At 36.7% G+C, this 17,935-nt stretch overlaps 1 protein-coding gene across 3 annotated transcripts in view; it reads left to right on the top strand.

The window, feature by feature from the left end:
• The window catches only part of PPME1 (protein phosphatase methylesterase 1), an 87,803-nt gene that overhangs the window by 20,282 nt on the left and 49,586 nt on the right, over positions 1-17,935 (top strand). For all 3 annotated transcript variants that reach the window (XM_015075583.3, XM_015075584.3, XM_027039806.1), the window contains 2 exons: positions 13,389-13,482; positions 14,027-14,119. In XM_015075583.3, coding sequence (XP_014931069.1) covers positions 13,389-13,482; positions 14,027-14,119 — 187 coding nt within the window. The remainder of the gene's footprint in view (positions 1-13,388; positions 13,483-14,026; positions 14,120-17,935) is intronic.

Here is a 17,935-nt window from a genome sequence, read left to right on the forward strand (position 1 = left end):
CCTCTCTCTCAAAACTAAACATTTAAAAAAACCCACATTTTAATTAACTAATTAATTAATTGTATTTTTTATGTATTATTATTTTTAATATAATTTATTGTCAAATTGGTTTACATACAACACCCAGTGCTCATCCCAACAAGTGCCCTCCTCAATGCCCATCTCCTATTTTCCCCACTCCCATCCACCCTCAGTTTGTTCTCTGTATTTAAGAGTCTCTTGTGGTTTGCCTCAAGTTACAGAGCCTTCCCTCTCTGTAACTATTTTTTCCCCTTCCCTTCCCCCATGGAGTTCTGTTAAGTTTCTCAAGATCTACATATGAGTGAAAACATAAGATATCTGTCTCACTCAGTATAATACCTTCCAGTTCCATCCACATTGCCACAAATGGCATGATTTCATTCTTTCTCCTTGCCAAGTAGTATTCAATTGTATATATAAACCACCTCTTCTTTATCCATTCATCAGTTGGTGGACATTTGGCTCTTTCCATAATTTGGCTATTGTTGAAAGTGCTGCTATAAACACTGGGGTACAAGTGCCCCTAATGCATCAGCACTCCTGTATTCCTTGGGTAAATTCCTAGCAGTGCTATTGCTGGGTCATAGGGTAGATCTATTTTTAATTTTTTGAGGAACGTCCACACTGTTTCCAGAGTGGCTACACCAGCTTGCATTCCCACCAGCAGTGCAAGAGGTTTCCCGTTTCTCCACATCCTCGCCAGCATCTGTAGTTTCCTGATTTGTTCATTTTAGCCACTCTGACCTGTGTGAGGTGGTATCTCAGTGTGGCTTTGATTTGTATTTCCCTGATGATGGTGACATTGAGCATCTTTTCATGTGTCTGTTGGCCATCTGGATGTCTTCTTTGGAAAAGTGTCTATTCATGTCTTCTGCCCATTCCTTCACTGGATTATTTGTTTTCCAGGTGTTGAGTTTGGTGAATTCTTTATAGATTTTGGATACTAACCCTTTATCTGATATGTCATTTGCAAATATCTTTTCCCATTCCGTTGGTTGCCTTTTAGTTCTGTTGATTGTTTCCTTTGCAGTGCAGAAGTTTTTAATCTTGATGAGGTCTCAATAGTTCATTTTTGCTTTTAGTTCCTTTGCCTTTGTAGATGTGTCAAGCAAGAAATTGCTGCAGCTGAGGTCAAAGAGGTTTTTCCTGCTTTCTCCTCTACGGTTTTGATGGTTTCCTGTCTCACATTCAGGTCATTTATCCATTTTGAGTTTATTTTTGTGAATGGTGTAAGAAAGTGGTCTAGTTTCATTCTTCTGCATGTTGCTGTCCAGTTCTCCCAGCACCATTTGCTAAAGAGACCACCTTTTTTCCATTGGATGCTCTTTCCTGCTTTGTCAAAGATTAGTTGGCCATACATTTTTGGGTCCAATTCTGGGTTCTCTATTCTACTCCATTGGTCTATGTGTCTTTTTTTGTGCCAGTACCATACTATATTAATGATTACAGCTTTCTGATAAAGGCTAAAGTCTGGGATTGTGATGCCTCCCGCTTTGGTTTTCTTCTTCAATATTACTTTGGCTATTCGGGGTCTTTTGTGGTTCCATACAAATCTTAGGATTGTTTGTTCTAGCTTCAAGAAGAATACTGGTGCAATTTTGATTGGGATTGCATTGAATGTGTAGATTGCTTTGGGTAGTATTGACATTTTAACTATTTATTCTTCCTATCCATGAGCTTGGAATTTTTTTCTTTTTTTTTTTTTGTCTTCTTCATTTTCCTTGATAAGCTTTCTATAATTTTCAACATGCAGACAGATCTTTTACATCTTTGGTTAGGTTTATTCCTAGAACACACATACGTACAATTTTAGTCAACACTTCTGAAGTTTGCTCTATCAACATTCCTAATTACCATTGATGGAAACAGTCCCTGACATAAAATTTCTATACCTAGGAAAACTGTTAGTCAAGTATGAAAATGGGATAATAGCATTTTCTGGCATGCAGAGTTTCAAAATTTATCTCCCTTTCTCAAGAAGCTAACAGAGGATGTGTTCCATCAAAATAAGAGAATGCATCAAGAAAAACATGGGATATGGGAATCAGGGATTCAGCACAGGAAAAAGGCAAAAGGAATTCCCAGGATGATGGTGAAATGACAGCAATTCATCATATCCAGAGAGCAAACAGTCCTATTTGGAGGAGACTGGTAGGTGCCAAGAACGGAAATTTACAAAGAAAAAATGGATCTAATAGATTATTTAACATTATTATATTAAGAGAAGTTTTACAGATTTCTCAAAGGCTTTTTTTCATTAATAAAAGTTAATAGTGAAATATACATTCAGAAGGGTTTAAAATATGCATGTGCAGTTCAGAGAAGAATAAAATAAATGCCCATGTATCTACCACCTGGCTTATGAAATTGAACATTGTTAGCCTTTAAAAGCCTGTTTGCCTCTCCCCAAAAGCACCTCTACTCCCCACAATCTTGAATTGTATGTTTATCATTCTCTTGCTTTTCTTAATAGTTTTGTCACCTATGCATATATCCATAAAAAAGATAATTAGTTTTGCCTGTTCTTGAACTTTGTTATTAATGGACTGCATTTATTCTATGCTTATTTCTTCCTCTAAATGTATTTCTGAAATTCATCCATGTTACTGTATATAATTCTAGCATATCCATTCCCACTGCTGTGCCATATTGAGTTATCTGAATATATCTCGATTTATATATTCCTCTGGTGATAGACTTAGTTTGCTTGTTATTCTTTGGCTTTATGGAAATGCTTCTATGAACATCTTTTTACATGTATCTTAATACCTCTGTGCAGATGTTTCCTTGTGTAGTGAAACTACTAGAGTGAAGGGTACTTGTTCAATTTTACCAGGTGGTGACTCACTGTTTTCCAAATAATTTTCCCATTTATACTTCCACCGGCAATTCCATCTGATTTAGATCCTCTCCAACACCTAGTGTTGTCTGGCTTTGTATTTTGTCAACATAATGGGTGTGAAATTATACCTAACTCTGATTTAAAATTTCATGTCTCTAAAAAATAAACATAATAAAACTTCATGTCTCCATGAACAAAATTGGGAACCCTTTCATAATATTTATGGGCTATTTGTGTTTCCTCTTTTGTGAACTGTCCACTAATATTTTTTGCTTATAAAAAGCTCTTAATGAAACAATGATAATTTCATTAAGAAAAATAAGCAAACAAAATAAAAGACAATCGTTCTGGAAAAAATAAGAAGTCACGCAAGAAAGAAAGTATAATCCGTATACCATGTGGCTTAGCTGTGAACAACATTTCTGCAGTAACTAACATTTATGAAGTATTTTTGTGCCTACTTGTTACTGTTTTTCAAACCTTACACTTGAGATTTAGGCAGAGATGGATTTGCTAATGGTCACAAAGCTTACAATTACTAGAAATGAAATTTAAACTTAAATAATCAGTACACAGCCATAACGTAAAAACTGTATATGGTGGGGTTTTTCCTCCTCATGGATCAATCTATTTAAGCTATCCTGCCATAAGCAAAGGTATGGAAGATCTATATATCGGTCATCACTGATACAAAGAAGGAAGGTGAGCTTAAGATACCATGTACTTTTCTGGTCCATGTGTAGAGTCATGGTCCAAACCAGTAATGTGGTCCCCACTGGGTAGTGATCCAGGTTCTCTCTATTCATCCTCATAGCTGGTTGGAAGTAGTTTTGCATGAGCATTATGGAGTAGAATATGATTAACATCTCCCCAGGGAAAGGGCCTAGACCTGATGAAGAGATGGGGGTAGGCATGGAACTCAGGCCTCGAGTGCTCTCCATGATTTGACTTCCAGATGTTCAGCATGCTCACTCCCACGCCAGGGAGTGCTACAAAGTAGGTGAGGGCCTTCCACCTTCAAGTTGAGCCCTCCTTGGCTGTGGGTGCCACTTGAAATGGACCATCCCAGCTGTGCCCTGGATTGACTTAGAAGGTTTTTTGCTCTTACATTTAGGTTTATGATCCTCTGTGATTTACTTATGTGTGTAGTTGTAAGGGAGGGGTTCAGATTCATTGATATATGAATATCTAATTGTCCTAACACCATTTATTGTCAAGACTGTTTTTTCCCCAGTGAATTGTCTTGGTCCTTTGTTGAAAATCTATGGACTGTAAGTGTTAGAGTTTATTTCTGGACTCTCAGTTCTGTTTGATCTATCTATATGTCTACTCTCATGCTTGTACCACAGTATTCCATTTCCCTTTACTGGAAACCTTATCAGAATTCAGGAAGGAGGCTTCTCTTTATTAGCTTCAGCCCAATGGTGATGATGATAATAATAGTAATAATAATAATAATAAATAATTTCCTGAGGCACCAAGCTAAGTGCTTTATGCACATTAGCTCATTTTTTACTGTCAACAGATATTCATTAATGTGTCGGACCCCAAGAGTACATTGGTGAACAAAGGGAGAACGTTCTTGCTCTCCTGGATCTCACATTAGTAGCAAATTAGGTGGAGTGATCTAACAAATATAAGAACAAACTAATTTTAGGAAATGATTAGTTCTATGATAAAAATAGAACAGGCTAATTTGAGAGTAACCAAGGGAGAAGGCTACTTTAATCCTCATTACAACCCCTATAAAATTGGCATTATAACTCTATCTCACATGAAGAAACTCAGGCATAGAGAAATTAAATGACTTGGGCAAGGTCACACAATTAATAAAGGCAGAACTGGGTTATGAAAACAAACTTTTAGTGTGTAGCAAATGGAAAACTTATTTAGGTTTAGGAAGTATTAAGAATGTAGTATCACTTCAGGGCACCTGGGTGGCTGGCTCAGTCAGTCAAGCATTCAACTTTGGCGCAGGTCATGATCTCATGGTCCATGAGTTCTAGTCCCGTGTCAGGCTCTGTGCTGACAGCTCAGAGCCTGGAACCTGCTTTGCTTTCTGTGTCTCCCTCTCTCTCTGCTCTTCTCCCCTCACGCTCTGTCTCTCTCTTAAGAAGAAATAAACATGTAAAAAAGAAAAAAGAATGTGGTATTTCCTCATAATTTTCTTCCTTTTTAAATTTTTTGTCTTTCTGCCAGAAATAGGTTGCTATGGTCAAAGTATAGGCCCAGAGATCTTATTTAGGATTCATACATGAGCTTCTTGAAGCCAGTGCAGTTGTGTGCAGAATATATGTATGTGCACTGGTTTCTGGAATGAGGGTTTATAAAGCTTCTGAATGGAGTCTGTGACAATAGCAAAGGATCTAAAAGCACATTTGATTCACATGATTTAGGCAGGAATTGTATTTCCTTTGTGTCTCCCACTGTACCATTTTGTTCCGTGTCTGCCAAACTCTTTCCTCCGGTAACAAGACTTGGAAGGAAATTATACATTTATTATGTTGGTTTGAAATAAACTTTATTCTGACATAAAAAAATTCTGTGGACATTTACCTCCCAGTGTAGATTTTTATTTACCAATTGTTGGACTTAATAATTCATCTCTGTTAGTTCAAAACTTCAGAATTGACTTGGGTTCTACTATCAGTCATTTTCCATGTCTTGAACATTCCTGAGATTTGTTGATTGCCTTTTTGAAAAGTCTTTCTATGTTTCCCTCCTTTTTAATTCCATTGCCAGTCTAGACTCCCATCTTCTAACCAGATTATTGCAGCAATGTTTTTTTTTTTCCGGAATCAAATTCATCTTGTACCTTTCACCACATTGATCTTTCTAAAATGCTTTAATCTGAACCACTGAAACTCTATCAGGCTTTTGGGACCAACTCCAACACACAAATAACAGAAAAAGAAATGAATTCCCCACTATATTGCATCTAATGTCATTATTTTTCCATGATCTGCTTTTAGTTGTATCAGTTTCTTTTAGTTTTTCAAAACTTTTACTTATTTCCACCTTGTTGCAGTTAACTATTTTATTTTGTCTTTTATCAGTGCTCACTATGACAGGCAGACACCATACTGGGTTCTTATTGGTGCCCTTCTCTCTGCCAGAGTTGTCTTCCATACCCGTCCCTATTTCCATCAGTCCAAATTCTGTCTGTCCTTCAATGACTTAATAGCTTAATAGCTTAAATGTTACTTTTTCTTTGAAACCTCTTTTTATTTCCTAAGCTAAAAGTAATCTTTTTTTTTTTTTTTTAAAGTAATCTTTATTCCCTCCTTTAGCTATATCTCTTAGGGCATTTAACTCTACCTTATGTCAGATATTTATGTAGTTAACATTAGTTTCTTGACAGCAGAGGGATTGTGTCACTAGTTTTATAATTATCCCAGTATCACCCATCACGCCACCTCAGTTCCGGCATAATACATATACTAGATTTTGGTGAATAAAACCTCATTTTTAAAGTATAAATTAACCTCGTTATGCTTTTTTAAGTTATTTTCATTACTTCAAAATTCTTCCATTATGACTTCTTGGGGAAAGAAAGTAATTAATTTATTTGAAAAATTATAGCTAAAAAGAGCCTATACAGGCTGTAATGACTATAAAATAGGTAGGCTTAAAAGCATAAAAAGCAAACTATTCATTTATTTTTTAGTTTGCATCCAAATTAGTTAACATAGTGCAACAATGATTTCAGGAGTAGATTATTTAATGCCCCTTACCCATTTAGCCCATCCCTCCCTCCCTCAACCCCTCCAGCAACCCTTCATTTGTTCTTTATATTTAAGAGTCTCTTCTGTTTTGTCCCCCTCCCTGTTTTTGTATTATTTTTGCTTCCCTTCCCTTCTGTTCATCTGTTTTATATCTTAAAGTTCTATGTGAGTGAAGTCATATGATATTTGTCTTTCTCTGACTGATTTCGCTTAGCATAATACCCTCTAGTTCCATCCACATAGTTGCAAATGGCAAGATTTCATTCTTTTTGATTGCCAAGTAATACTCCATTGTATATGTATACCACATCTTCTGTATCCATTCATCCATCAATGGACATTTGGGCTCTTTCCATACTTTGGCTATTGTTGATAGTACTGCTATAAACATTGGGGTGCATGTGCCCCTTCGAAACAGCATACCTATATACCTTGGATAAATAGTAGTGCAATTGCTGGGTCATAGGGTAGTTCTATTTTTAATTTTTTGAGGAACCTCCATACTGTTTTCCAGAGTGGTTCATTTTTCTGCATATTGCTGTCCAGTTTTCCCAGCACCATTTGCTGAAGAGACTGTCTTTATTCTTTCCTGCTTTGGATATGCTTTCCTGCCTTGTCAAAGATTAGTTGGCCATATGTTTGTGGGTCCGTTTCTGGGTTCTCTATTCTGTTCTATTGATCTGGGTGTCTGTTTTTGTGTCACAAACTATTTTTATAAACCAAAACTACATCATTAAAATAGAGTATTCTTTCTGACTAGAATATAAAGATTGATGTGAGATCTTGCTGTCTACTTCATGTCTAACATTGGTTGCAAAATTACCTGAACTCGTAGAGTATATAAACAATTATGTGTTCAAATGTTCAAAAGAGTATGCCAGGAAAGTCTCTGTGGGAGTAGGAACAACCTTTGGAGGTATAGATTATTGGCTCTTTAACCAGATGGGAATTACTCATATGTTGGTATAAATTGAGTAGTCCTTAGAACTTTATTATTTTTTTTAATGAAGGGAATTAGAAGTGCAAGGTGTCCTCCTAGGAATAATTTCTATTTATGCAAAGTAATTTCTCCTTAACGGGTAATCTTCTCTGGTGCCTGGCCAACTTGGAAAGTTTCTGTGGCCTTTGGCAAAGACCCTGAAAAGGAAACTTCTGATAACGTACTCTAAAGCCTTATTACTTTTCAGAAGCATAAATGAAAGAGTGAGAGAGAAAAGAAAGGATCTGAGAATTAATATAGCATTGGGGTAAAGAGCAGAGACTTTTAAGAGTGATGGAACTGGATTTGAATCCTGTCACTGCCATTTAGTAGTTGTATAACCTTGGTCAAGTGACTTTATATCTCTAAATCTGTCATCTGTGAAATGGGGATAAAAATAACTTGAAGTTTTGTGAGGATTAAATGGAATCATGCCTATAAATTACTTGGCAGAGTGACTCACTGTTGTGGCACAGTAAATGTTAGATACTATTACTGTGATGATGCCGAGTCCAGACATCAAAAATTCATGCATAGATCCTTAAAATCAATTATAACATGTTTGACATACCATGTGTGGTTGTTATACTCAAATTAGTATATATGTAGGTGGATTTGTGAGTGATGGGTGAGTCAGTAGAATTAAGAGTTCTACTTTTAGTTTTCCAGTAGGAATTCAAGTACAACTAGCAAACCAGAAAAAATAAGTCAATGCTGAAATTGGAAATTACTTCTACAGAGGCAGTTTTTCTATCAGAAGTTAGGATTTTACCCGTTTTCTGAGCAACTACTAAATCCAGATGTATTAGATTCTTTTGAAAGATATGTTATTTTATTCAGTCACTGTAATCCAATGCAGAAAGAATTTAGGTAATTTGAATTTCCCCAAATACATACTCTAATTGTTAGAGATTTGCAGGGAATTATTGGAAAATGGTAGGAACTGTGAGGAATTTGAACTCTTCTCTCATTCCAGATCATTTACTCTACCTTTTTATTCTTCAACTCTCGCAACTTGGGCATCTCAACTCTCTCAACTTGGGGATCTTTAAAAATTGTCAGTGCAGGGACGCCTGGCTAGCTCAGTCGGTTGAGTGTCCCAACTCTTGATTTCGGCTCAGGTCATGATCCCAGGATCGAGAGATTGAGCCCCACCTCAGGCTCTACGCTGAGCGTGGCGCCTACTTGGGATTCTCTCTCCTTCTTCCACTGCCCTTACCCCGTGTGCGCTCTCTCTCTCCCACTCTCTAAAATTAAAAAGAAATTAGTGCCTAGGCCACACATCAAGCCATTTGAATCAGTTTCTAGAAGTGAAACCCAAGCATCAGTATTTTTAAAAGTTGCTTTTCTGGATGTGAGGGTGATATCGCTGCGACATCTGTCACCCCATTGATCGCCAGGATTAATTCAGCTGATCTGGCTGGCTAGGCAGGTGTCCCCTTCCTCCCTCACCGCTTCATGTGCATCCTTCCAGAAGCTGCGCACTTGGCTGAAGAGGACGACCTTCCCTGATAGAGGAGGATTGTTCTTCAGTCAAGGATATACAAGTAGCCGCGCTCCCCTGCTAAAACCTGTAAACAAGCTCTCAAGGTCCATTTGTAGGAGAATGTCGGGTAGTCAAGCTTTCAAGACTCCAGACACATCCAAGTAAGGCGCTGCACGTGGCAGTCTGCCTTTCTTAAAAAAAAAAAAAAAGTTCCTTTGGTAAATGTTATTACATAGATCAACAACTACTACCTGTTCAATGCCAGAAGAGTGTAGATGTTCAATAAATGTTTGACTGTTGAAAGAATACCTAACTGTGCAGTTTCTCCATTGTAATTACAGTATTAAAGTCAACCTAGAGTGCTTTTGTACTAATTTAAGTCTTTAAAAGGGGTTTTGTAGTATACTTTGTTCTGCATTTGCCCCCATGGCATATACAGGAAAATACTTGGCAGGAGGTAATGTTTTGTTGCTGATAGAATTCTGAATTCCCTCCATTACTGAGAAGAATAGGTGTGGAAATAGGATAAGACACAAGGTTCCTTTCTTGTGTCTCATCCAAGGTTGAAGATACAGGTTGTAAATAGATATTTATTGGTTATTTTTGTTTTATTTTAACATAATTTTATTTTTAAAAATAATTTCTGGTTCAAAAATTAAAAGGGGTATACATTGAAAATTGTCCCTCTAATCTTCCAGATATAGTTCCCCTCCCAGAATATATCTGTATTATATCAGTATTCTTCCAGAGGTATTATATGTGCACATACTTCCCATTTTTACCCAAATGGTAAAACGCATCATGTTTGTATACTTAACAGTGTATCTCATCCATATACAAAGAATGTTATCAGTATATAATTCCTTCCATCTTTTTATAACTATATTATTTCTGTGTACCACAATTTATTTTAATCTATCACCTGTTGATGGATACTTAAATTGTTACTGATTTTTCTCTATTGAAAACAATGCTACATTAATAGATATGCCATATCTTTGGATAAATTCCTAGAAGTTCAAGGTATTGCCAGTTTGTCTTTTATGAAGGTTGTGTACTGATTAGTTGGGAGATGATGAAAACAACATGAAATAATATGAGGGATTAAAGGTATAAACAAGGAATGGTGATCAAAAATGATTATAGCAGGAGTGTGCCTGGGTGGCTTAGTTGGTTAAATATCTGACTTTTGATTTCAGCTCAGGTTGTCATCTCATGGGTTCGTGAGTTTGAGCCCCACATTGGGCTCTGTGCTGACAGTGCAGAGCCTGCTTGGAACTCTCTCTCCCCATCTATTTCTGTTCCTCCCCCCCTCCCCAATCTCAAAATAAATAAAAATTTTTAAAAATTATTATAGCAGGAATGATATTAGAGTGACTTGAGAGGATAGGCATGAGCCTATAACTAAGAACAAGGAGAGGGATGTCTGGGTAGTTCAGTTGGTTAAGCATCTGACTTTGGCTCAGGTCATGATCTCACAGTTCATGGGTTTGAGTCCCACATCAAGCTCTGTGCTGACAGCTTGGAGCCTGGAGCCTGCTTTGGATTCTGTGTCTTCCTCTCTCTCTGTCTGTCCCCTGCTTGCATTCTGTCTCTCCCTCTCTCAAAAATAAATAACATTAAAAAAAATTTTTTTAAAGAGCAAGGAAAGAGAATTAGCAGGTTTTCTGACATATGTATACAGATTATATCTGTGATTAAAATATGCTAATGAACTTTCTAAAATCCTAACATTTTTACTCTTAAATCTATATTTGAACTTTTTAAGACACACTTTTAATGTGATGGTTTCTGTATGAAAACTCCTCATTCTTTAAGGGAAAATACCCCTCGGGATTTATACCTGGGATGCAGGGCTGGTTCAATATCCGCAAAACAATTAACGTGATTCATCACATCAATAAAAGAAAGGACAAGAACCATATGATCCTCAATAGATGTAGGGAAAGCGTTTGACAAAATACAGCATCCTTTCTTGATAAAAACCCTCAAGAAAGTAGGGATAGAAGGAGCATACCTCGAGATCATAAAAGCCATATATGAACGACCCAATGCTAATATCATCCTCAATGGGGAAAAACTGAGAGCTTTCCACCTAAGGTCAGGAACAAGACAGGGATGTCCACTCTCACCACTGTTATTCAATGTAGTATTAGAAGTCTTAGCCTCTGCAATCAGACAACACAAAGAAATAAAAGGCTTCCATATTGGCCAGGAGGAAGTCAAACTTTCACTCTTTGCAGAAGACATGGTACTCTATATGGAAAACCCAAAAGATTACACCAAAAAACTGCTAGAATTGATTCATGAATTGAGCAAAATTGCAGGATATAAAATCGATGCACAGAAATCAGTTGCATTCCTATATACCAACAATGAAGCAACAACAGAAAGAGAAATCAAGGAATCGATCCCGTTTACAGTTGCATCAAAAACCATAAAATACCTAGGAATAAATCTAACCAAAGAGGTGAAAAATCTACACACTGAAAACTATAGAAAGCTTATGGAAGAAATTGAAGAAGACACAAAGAAATGGAAAAAGATTCCATGCTCCTGGATAGGAAGAACAAATATTGTTAAAATGTCGATACTACCCAAAGCAATCTACATATTCAATGCAATCCCTACCAAAGTAACACCGGCATTCTTCACAGAGCTAGAACAAAGAATTGTAAAATTTGTATGGAACCAGAAAAGACCCCAAATAGCCAAAGCAATCTTGAAAAAGAAAACCAAAGCAGGAGGCATCGCAATCCCAGACTTCAAGCTATACTAAAGCTATAATCATGAAGACAGTATGGTACTGGCACAAGAACAGACACTCAGATCAATGGAATAGAATAGAGAACCCAGAAATGGACTCACAAACGTATGGGCAACTAATCTTTGACAAAGCAGGAAAGAATATCCAATGGAATAAAGACAGTCTTTTCAGCAAGTGGTGCTGGGAAAACTGGACAGTGACATGCAGAAGAATGAACCCAGACCACTTTCTTACACCATACACAAAAATAAACTCAAAAGAGATGAAAGACCTAAATCTAAGACCTAATCTAGATTTAGACCTAAATCTAAAGAAAGCCATCAAAATCCTCAAGGAGAAAACAGGCAAAGACCTCTTTGATCTTGGCCGCAGCAACTTCTTACTCAGCACGTCTCTGGAGGCAAGGGAAACAAAAGCAAAAATGAACTACTGGGACCTCATCAAAATAAAAAGCTTCTGCACAGTGAAGGAAACAATCCGCAAAACTAAAAGGCAACCGACAGAATGGGAGAAGATATTTGCAAATGACATATCAGATATAGAGTTAGTATCCAAAATCTACAAAGAACTTATCAAACTCAACACCCAAAAAACAAATAATCTAGTGAGAAATAGGCAAAAGATATGAATAGACACTTCTCCAAGGAAGACATCCAGATGGCCAACCGACATATGAAAAAATGCTCAACATCCCTCAGCATCAGGGAAATACAAATCAAAACCACAATAAGATACCACCTTACACCTGTCAGAATGGCTAACATTAAAAAGTCAGGCAACAACAGATGTCGGCGAGGATCTCTTTTGCATTGTCAGTGGCAATGCAAGCTGGTGCAGCCACTCTGGAAAACAGTATGGAGGTTCCTCAAAAAACTAAAAATAGAACTATCCTACGACCCAGCAATTGCACTACTAGACATTTATCCAAGGGATACAGGTGTGCTGTTTCGAAGGGACACATGCACGCCCATGTTTATAGCAGCACTATCAACAATAGCCAAAGTATGGAAAGAGCCCAAATGTCCATCGATGGATGAATGGATAAAGAAGATGTGGTATATATACTCAATGGAGTATTACTCGGCAATCAAAAAGAATGAAATCTTGCCATTTGCAACTATGTGAATGGAACTGGAGGGTATTATGCTAAGTGAAATTAGAGAAAGACAAAAATCATATGACTTCACTCATATGAGGACTTTAAGAGACAAAACAGATGAACAGAAGGGAAGGGAAACAAAAATAATATAAAAACAGGGAGGGGGACAAAACATAAGAGACTGTTAAATACGGAGAACAAACTGACGGTTCCTGGAGGGATTGTGGGAGGGGGGTGGGCTAAATGGGTAAGGGGCATTAAGGAATCTACTCCTGAAATCATTGCTTCGCTATATACTAACTACTTTGGATGTAAATTTTAAAAAATAAAAAATAAAATTAAAAAAAAAAAAGAAAATACCCCTGCCTGCAGTTTTCATTTCAGATTTACATTTAGCATTTGTTGATCAAGATTTTATCTTTTCATGCATAACTATACTTGAACTCTCTCTCTCTTTTTTTTTCCTTAGCCCTGGAAGAAAGCGAGACTTTTCCCCTGTTTCTTGGAGTCAGTACTTTGAGTCCATGGAAGATGTAGAAGTAGAGAATGAAACTGGCAAGGATATATCCTTTACAAAATAACTTATTCTTTAACAAGTTTATAATGTTGTCTAAGAAGACATGTGAATTTCTAAAATGTTCTTTCTCCCTGCTGTTTATTTCATTTTTGTTCCCTACCTGTTCTTTGTATAGCATGAAATTTAACCTGTAAGTCTGTGCCAATGTCTTACATGGATAAAATTGTCTAATGCATGGGGAAAGAAGAATTAAATTCCTAAAACTGGTGTATCTCTTAAGGGCCCAGGGGAAGGTTTCATGAATCAAGTGAGTTGAATCAATTTGGCATCTAGAAACCAGGGACTATGTCCTCATTAGGGCAAAGGGAATCTTTTTTTGTTTGCTCATTGAAAAAGTGGTCATACAGGCTCCATCCTTCAAAAACAGGTTTGGTGTTTCAGAAACTTGTATTTAAGTGTCTCTAAGTTTGTAAGTCTGTAGCTTTGCATAGAGCGTTGTACTGCCTGAGTTTTCTAGTCAGTATTATGATAAAATAATCAAAAACTTCAGTGAGGAAATGCTTAGATGTGTTATCTTTAACTATTCATACACTTTTCGAGTTTATAAGAGTGGTTCAGAGGGTCCTGTCCTACTCCTTCTGCATGGAGGAGGCCATTCTGCCCTATCCTGGGCTGTGTTCACGGTAAGTAAGTAGTTGATAGTAATAGTTGATGTTATCACAACGATTGTTTACTTCTGGATGAATTTTACTTACCTAACTCTTTATTCTGTGCTCACTCATATAGCTTGATATAAGAAGGTTAGGGATGTGAGTTGATTTAAAATATTTGTTATGGTAGGCCCAAGATCACCTGTTCTTTAAAGTTCTTAACTGGGATGAGCTTAGTGCGTGAATTCTTCAAATATTTTATAAAATGTTGCGTATATATTGCATTAGGATAAGGGAGATGGAATTTGTCCCTGATCATATGTAGGGGTCTGTATCTAAATAACTTAAGGAATAGATAAGCAGAAATAATCTACTCAGGTACTTTAGATAGATATAATGTCTATCCTTTATTTGTCTCCTTCATTGAGTGTAGTGTAGTACTTTACACATAGAGATGTTCCATAAATATTTGGAAGATTTTCCTTTTTTATTTAAAAAAACTTTTATGTTTATTTGTTTATTTTGAGAGAGCAAGCAGGGGATGGGCAGAGAGAGAGGGAGACAGAGAATCCCTCTCATGAACTGTGAGATCATGACCTGATCTGAAATCAAGAATAATGGCCAACTAAGTGGCCCAGGTGCCCCTTCCTTCTTTTTTATAATAATGCTTTATATTTTCATGGTACTTGTGAGCTATTGGGAAGTAAACCCTGGTCCAGAGTAGAGGATGTATATCTGTGTGAATGCTACCAGTTCTAGATCTTTCTGATATGCTTAACTCTATGCAAGGAGAGATACTGCTGAGGAGAATACTAGCAACGTTCCATCTAAAATGAAATTGTCGTCTTTTCCGCAGATGTACATATTTCTTTACTTACCACCTGGGAGTCTGAAGGACAGAAAATGGGAACAAGTGGGAATGATGTACTAGATAACGGATCTAGATGGCTATGCAGTTTAGGAGGGCCCTGAACATATCATTTTGTTCCTGGCAGCAGGATTATTGGGAATAGTTCTCAAAACATAGGCACTTACTCATCTGTTACTAAATTACTAAATGATCTGATTCCTATCTTATTTGCTACTTCCTTTCTCCTACCTTAGGACATAGCTGTTTGATTTGCCCGTAAGTGCCAGGCTCTTTCATCTCCCTACACCTGTGTTGTCTAATAGAAATATAATGCAAGCCATAGATGTAATCTTTTTTGCCACATATGTAATTTAAAATCTAGTAGGGGCATAAAATAGCTAAAAAGAAGGAGGTGAAGTTATTTTTAATAATATATATTTTATTTAACTCACTGTACCCAAAGTATTATTTCAACAGGTAATCAATATAAAAATTACTATTGAGATATTTCACTTCATTTTTTTATACTGTCTTTGAAAATCAGTGTGCATTTTAGGCACTTATAAGACATCTCAGTTTGGACTACCCACATTTCAAGTCCTTAATAGCATTGCTTTGATCATTTACATTCTTCAACTAGATAGCTTTTTTGGAGGTTTAGATCATGGCTTATTTATGCCTGGCACATAATTGTATGCTCAAGGAATGTTTCTTGAACGAACAAGTAACAGCATCACACGCCTGTTCCTAATGTAGCAGCTGTAGTAGTAAATGTACTCCGGTTGCCCTGTACTTCTGGTGGTCAGAGCCACCAGAAATTGTTCATGTACTATGACTTGGCTGGCTCTGCTCTAAACTAGTACACTGTCACTGGGCAGCTAACACCAAGACATGGAAGGAAAGAAATGTGTGACTGCAGAGGGGAAAGAAGCTCCCTCTTAATTGGTGTGTCACATTCATACAACAGAGTTAAAACTTGCTAGGGATAGTGACTCCAGGCTCTACCTCGTAAGATATTTGGCAAAAAGTAATGTTTGGATAGGAAAAGCTTTATTCCAAGGACAGTAGATAGTGGGTCACAAGATTTTATAAAATTTTGATGAGAATTACCTACGTAAGCCAATAGTAGTCTCACTATATTCTTTGAACTTTTGATCTGCTAATATCAAGAGTCCCTAGGACTCTAATATAAAATCAGAGCTAATGTTACCTAGTTGAGTGTTCAGAGTCCTTAGAGATGAGGGATCTGCATAGGGCTAGAACAGATTCCCTATAAAACAGCTATTGCTTTTGACACTAAGGGAAGGAAAAATGAAGTAGGAATTGGAAGATGTGATTTCTAGTCCCAGTTTTGCCAGTATTGGTAATATATCCTTGAAGAAGCTACTTAAACCATTGAGCAAGCCATGTAAACTTTTATTCTCCAAATAGTCTTACATTTCAAGGTTTCCTTGAAAATTATGTAAAATAATGGAATATGAAAACTGTAAATTTTAAAGTCATGTATAAATATTCTAATAAGTGATTTGTTGACATATATCAATAATAAATATTTTTATCTCATAGGTAGAAACAAGTAATGTGGAAAGTGCCTGGCATAGAGGAGGGGATTGATAAATAGCTGCTGACGTTATTATACTTGTTATTGTAGAGGATACTCTAGTTCTTCTTTTACCAAAGTGTATTCTACAGATTACAAATCCCATGAGATATTAATGAAATAGGGTTTTTGTGATTAAATGAGTTTAAGAAATATTACATACGATGTTCTCTTATCTCTCAGAAATTCACTATATATCAGTACATTACTAAAGCCTTAGGCATGTTCTTCTAAGTTAATCTATTTCATTTCAACTGTCTTCTAAATGTATTCTATCACTCAGTTCCTTTTTTCTTCTTTTTTTAATGTTTATTTATTTCTTTCGAGAGAGACCAGGGACAGAGCAGCAAGTGAAGGATGGGCAAAGGGAAAGAATCCCAAGCAGGTTCTGTGCTGTCAGTACAGATCAACATGGGTCTTGACCTCATGAACTGTGAGATCATGACCTGAACTGAAATCAAGAGTCTGGACATTTAACCGACTGAGCCACCCAGGCACCCCTCAATTCCTTTTTTCTAAAAATATCTATTAGCATTCCAAAACTTTGTGAAAGTTTTTCATAGATAGGTCATTATGCCCCAGTTGTTTACCTGGTTTACTTATATAATCAAGGAAATTCTCTACTACTCAACTTAATGGCTTGGGCTTTTACTGGCTAAATTTACCTGCCCTTTTTTGTTGTTATTCTTGACAGTGTACCAGCCTGCTAAATGAGTTTATATGTGACAGTGCTTTAAAAATAAGAATGGCTATGTAAACATTAGTGCTCTGGCAACTGACTTGACTTCAGAGGTCATATTTTCGTAAACACTAGAACATGACCCAGTAGGCAGTCATGTCAAACAGCAGGAACAGGCCCAAGTACCTTATAATCATGAGAAGCAGAATTTCCCTCAGACATCCACCCAGATGATAATTGGTAAAATAAGGTAGTAAAATAGAAACAAAAAGGCACTAGCATAGCAGGAGGATGAGTGTATTAACAACCAGAAGAAGACAGGGAACAACTGTGATTGATATTTGGGATGCTAGATCATGAGATCCTTGACAGAACTGTGCCTCATTCACTCTTAATATGACAGCATACAGGGCCTGTGTTGGGAGTTGTTGCTCAGTAGTTATTCCTTGAGTAAGTTAACATCAGTCTTGAGTAATTAAGAAAAGGTTAAATTTTGTACATTGTATCCTGTTTGAGAAGGAAGAAAAGATGTAATTATCCTAAAGATTTTGTCAAATGTTAGTAAGCCGTTTACATATGGCTGATACATAAGGAAGTTATATAACATGGTTAGAATCCCAAACACAGGATATGCTACACCAAAGGACATGAAGAAACAATTCATGGAGAACAAACAGGAGAAAGTTCATCCTCACTAGTAATCAGATATGATTAACATAG

The sequence above is a fragment of the Acinonyx jubatus genome, chromosome D1 (genome assembly GCF_027475565.1).
Source record: "Acinonyx jubatus isolate Ajub_Pintada_27869175 chromosome D1, VMU_Ajub_asm_v1.0, whole genome shotgun sequence".
NCBI lineage: Eukaryota > Metazoa > Chordata > Mammalia > Carnivora > Felidae > Acinonyx > Acinonyx jubatus.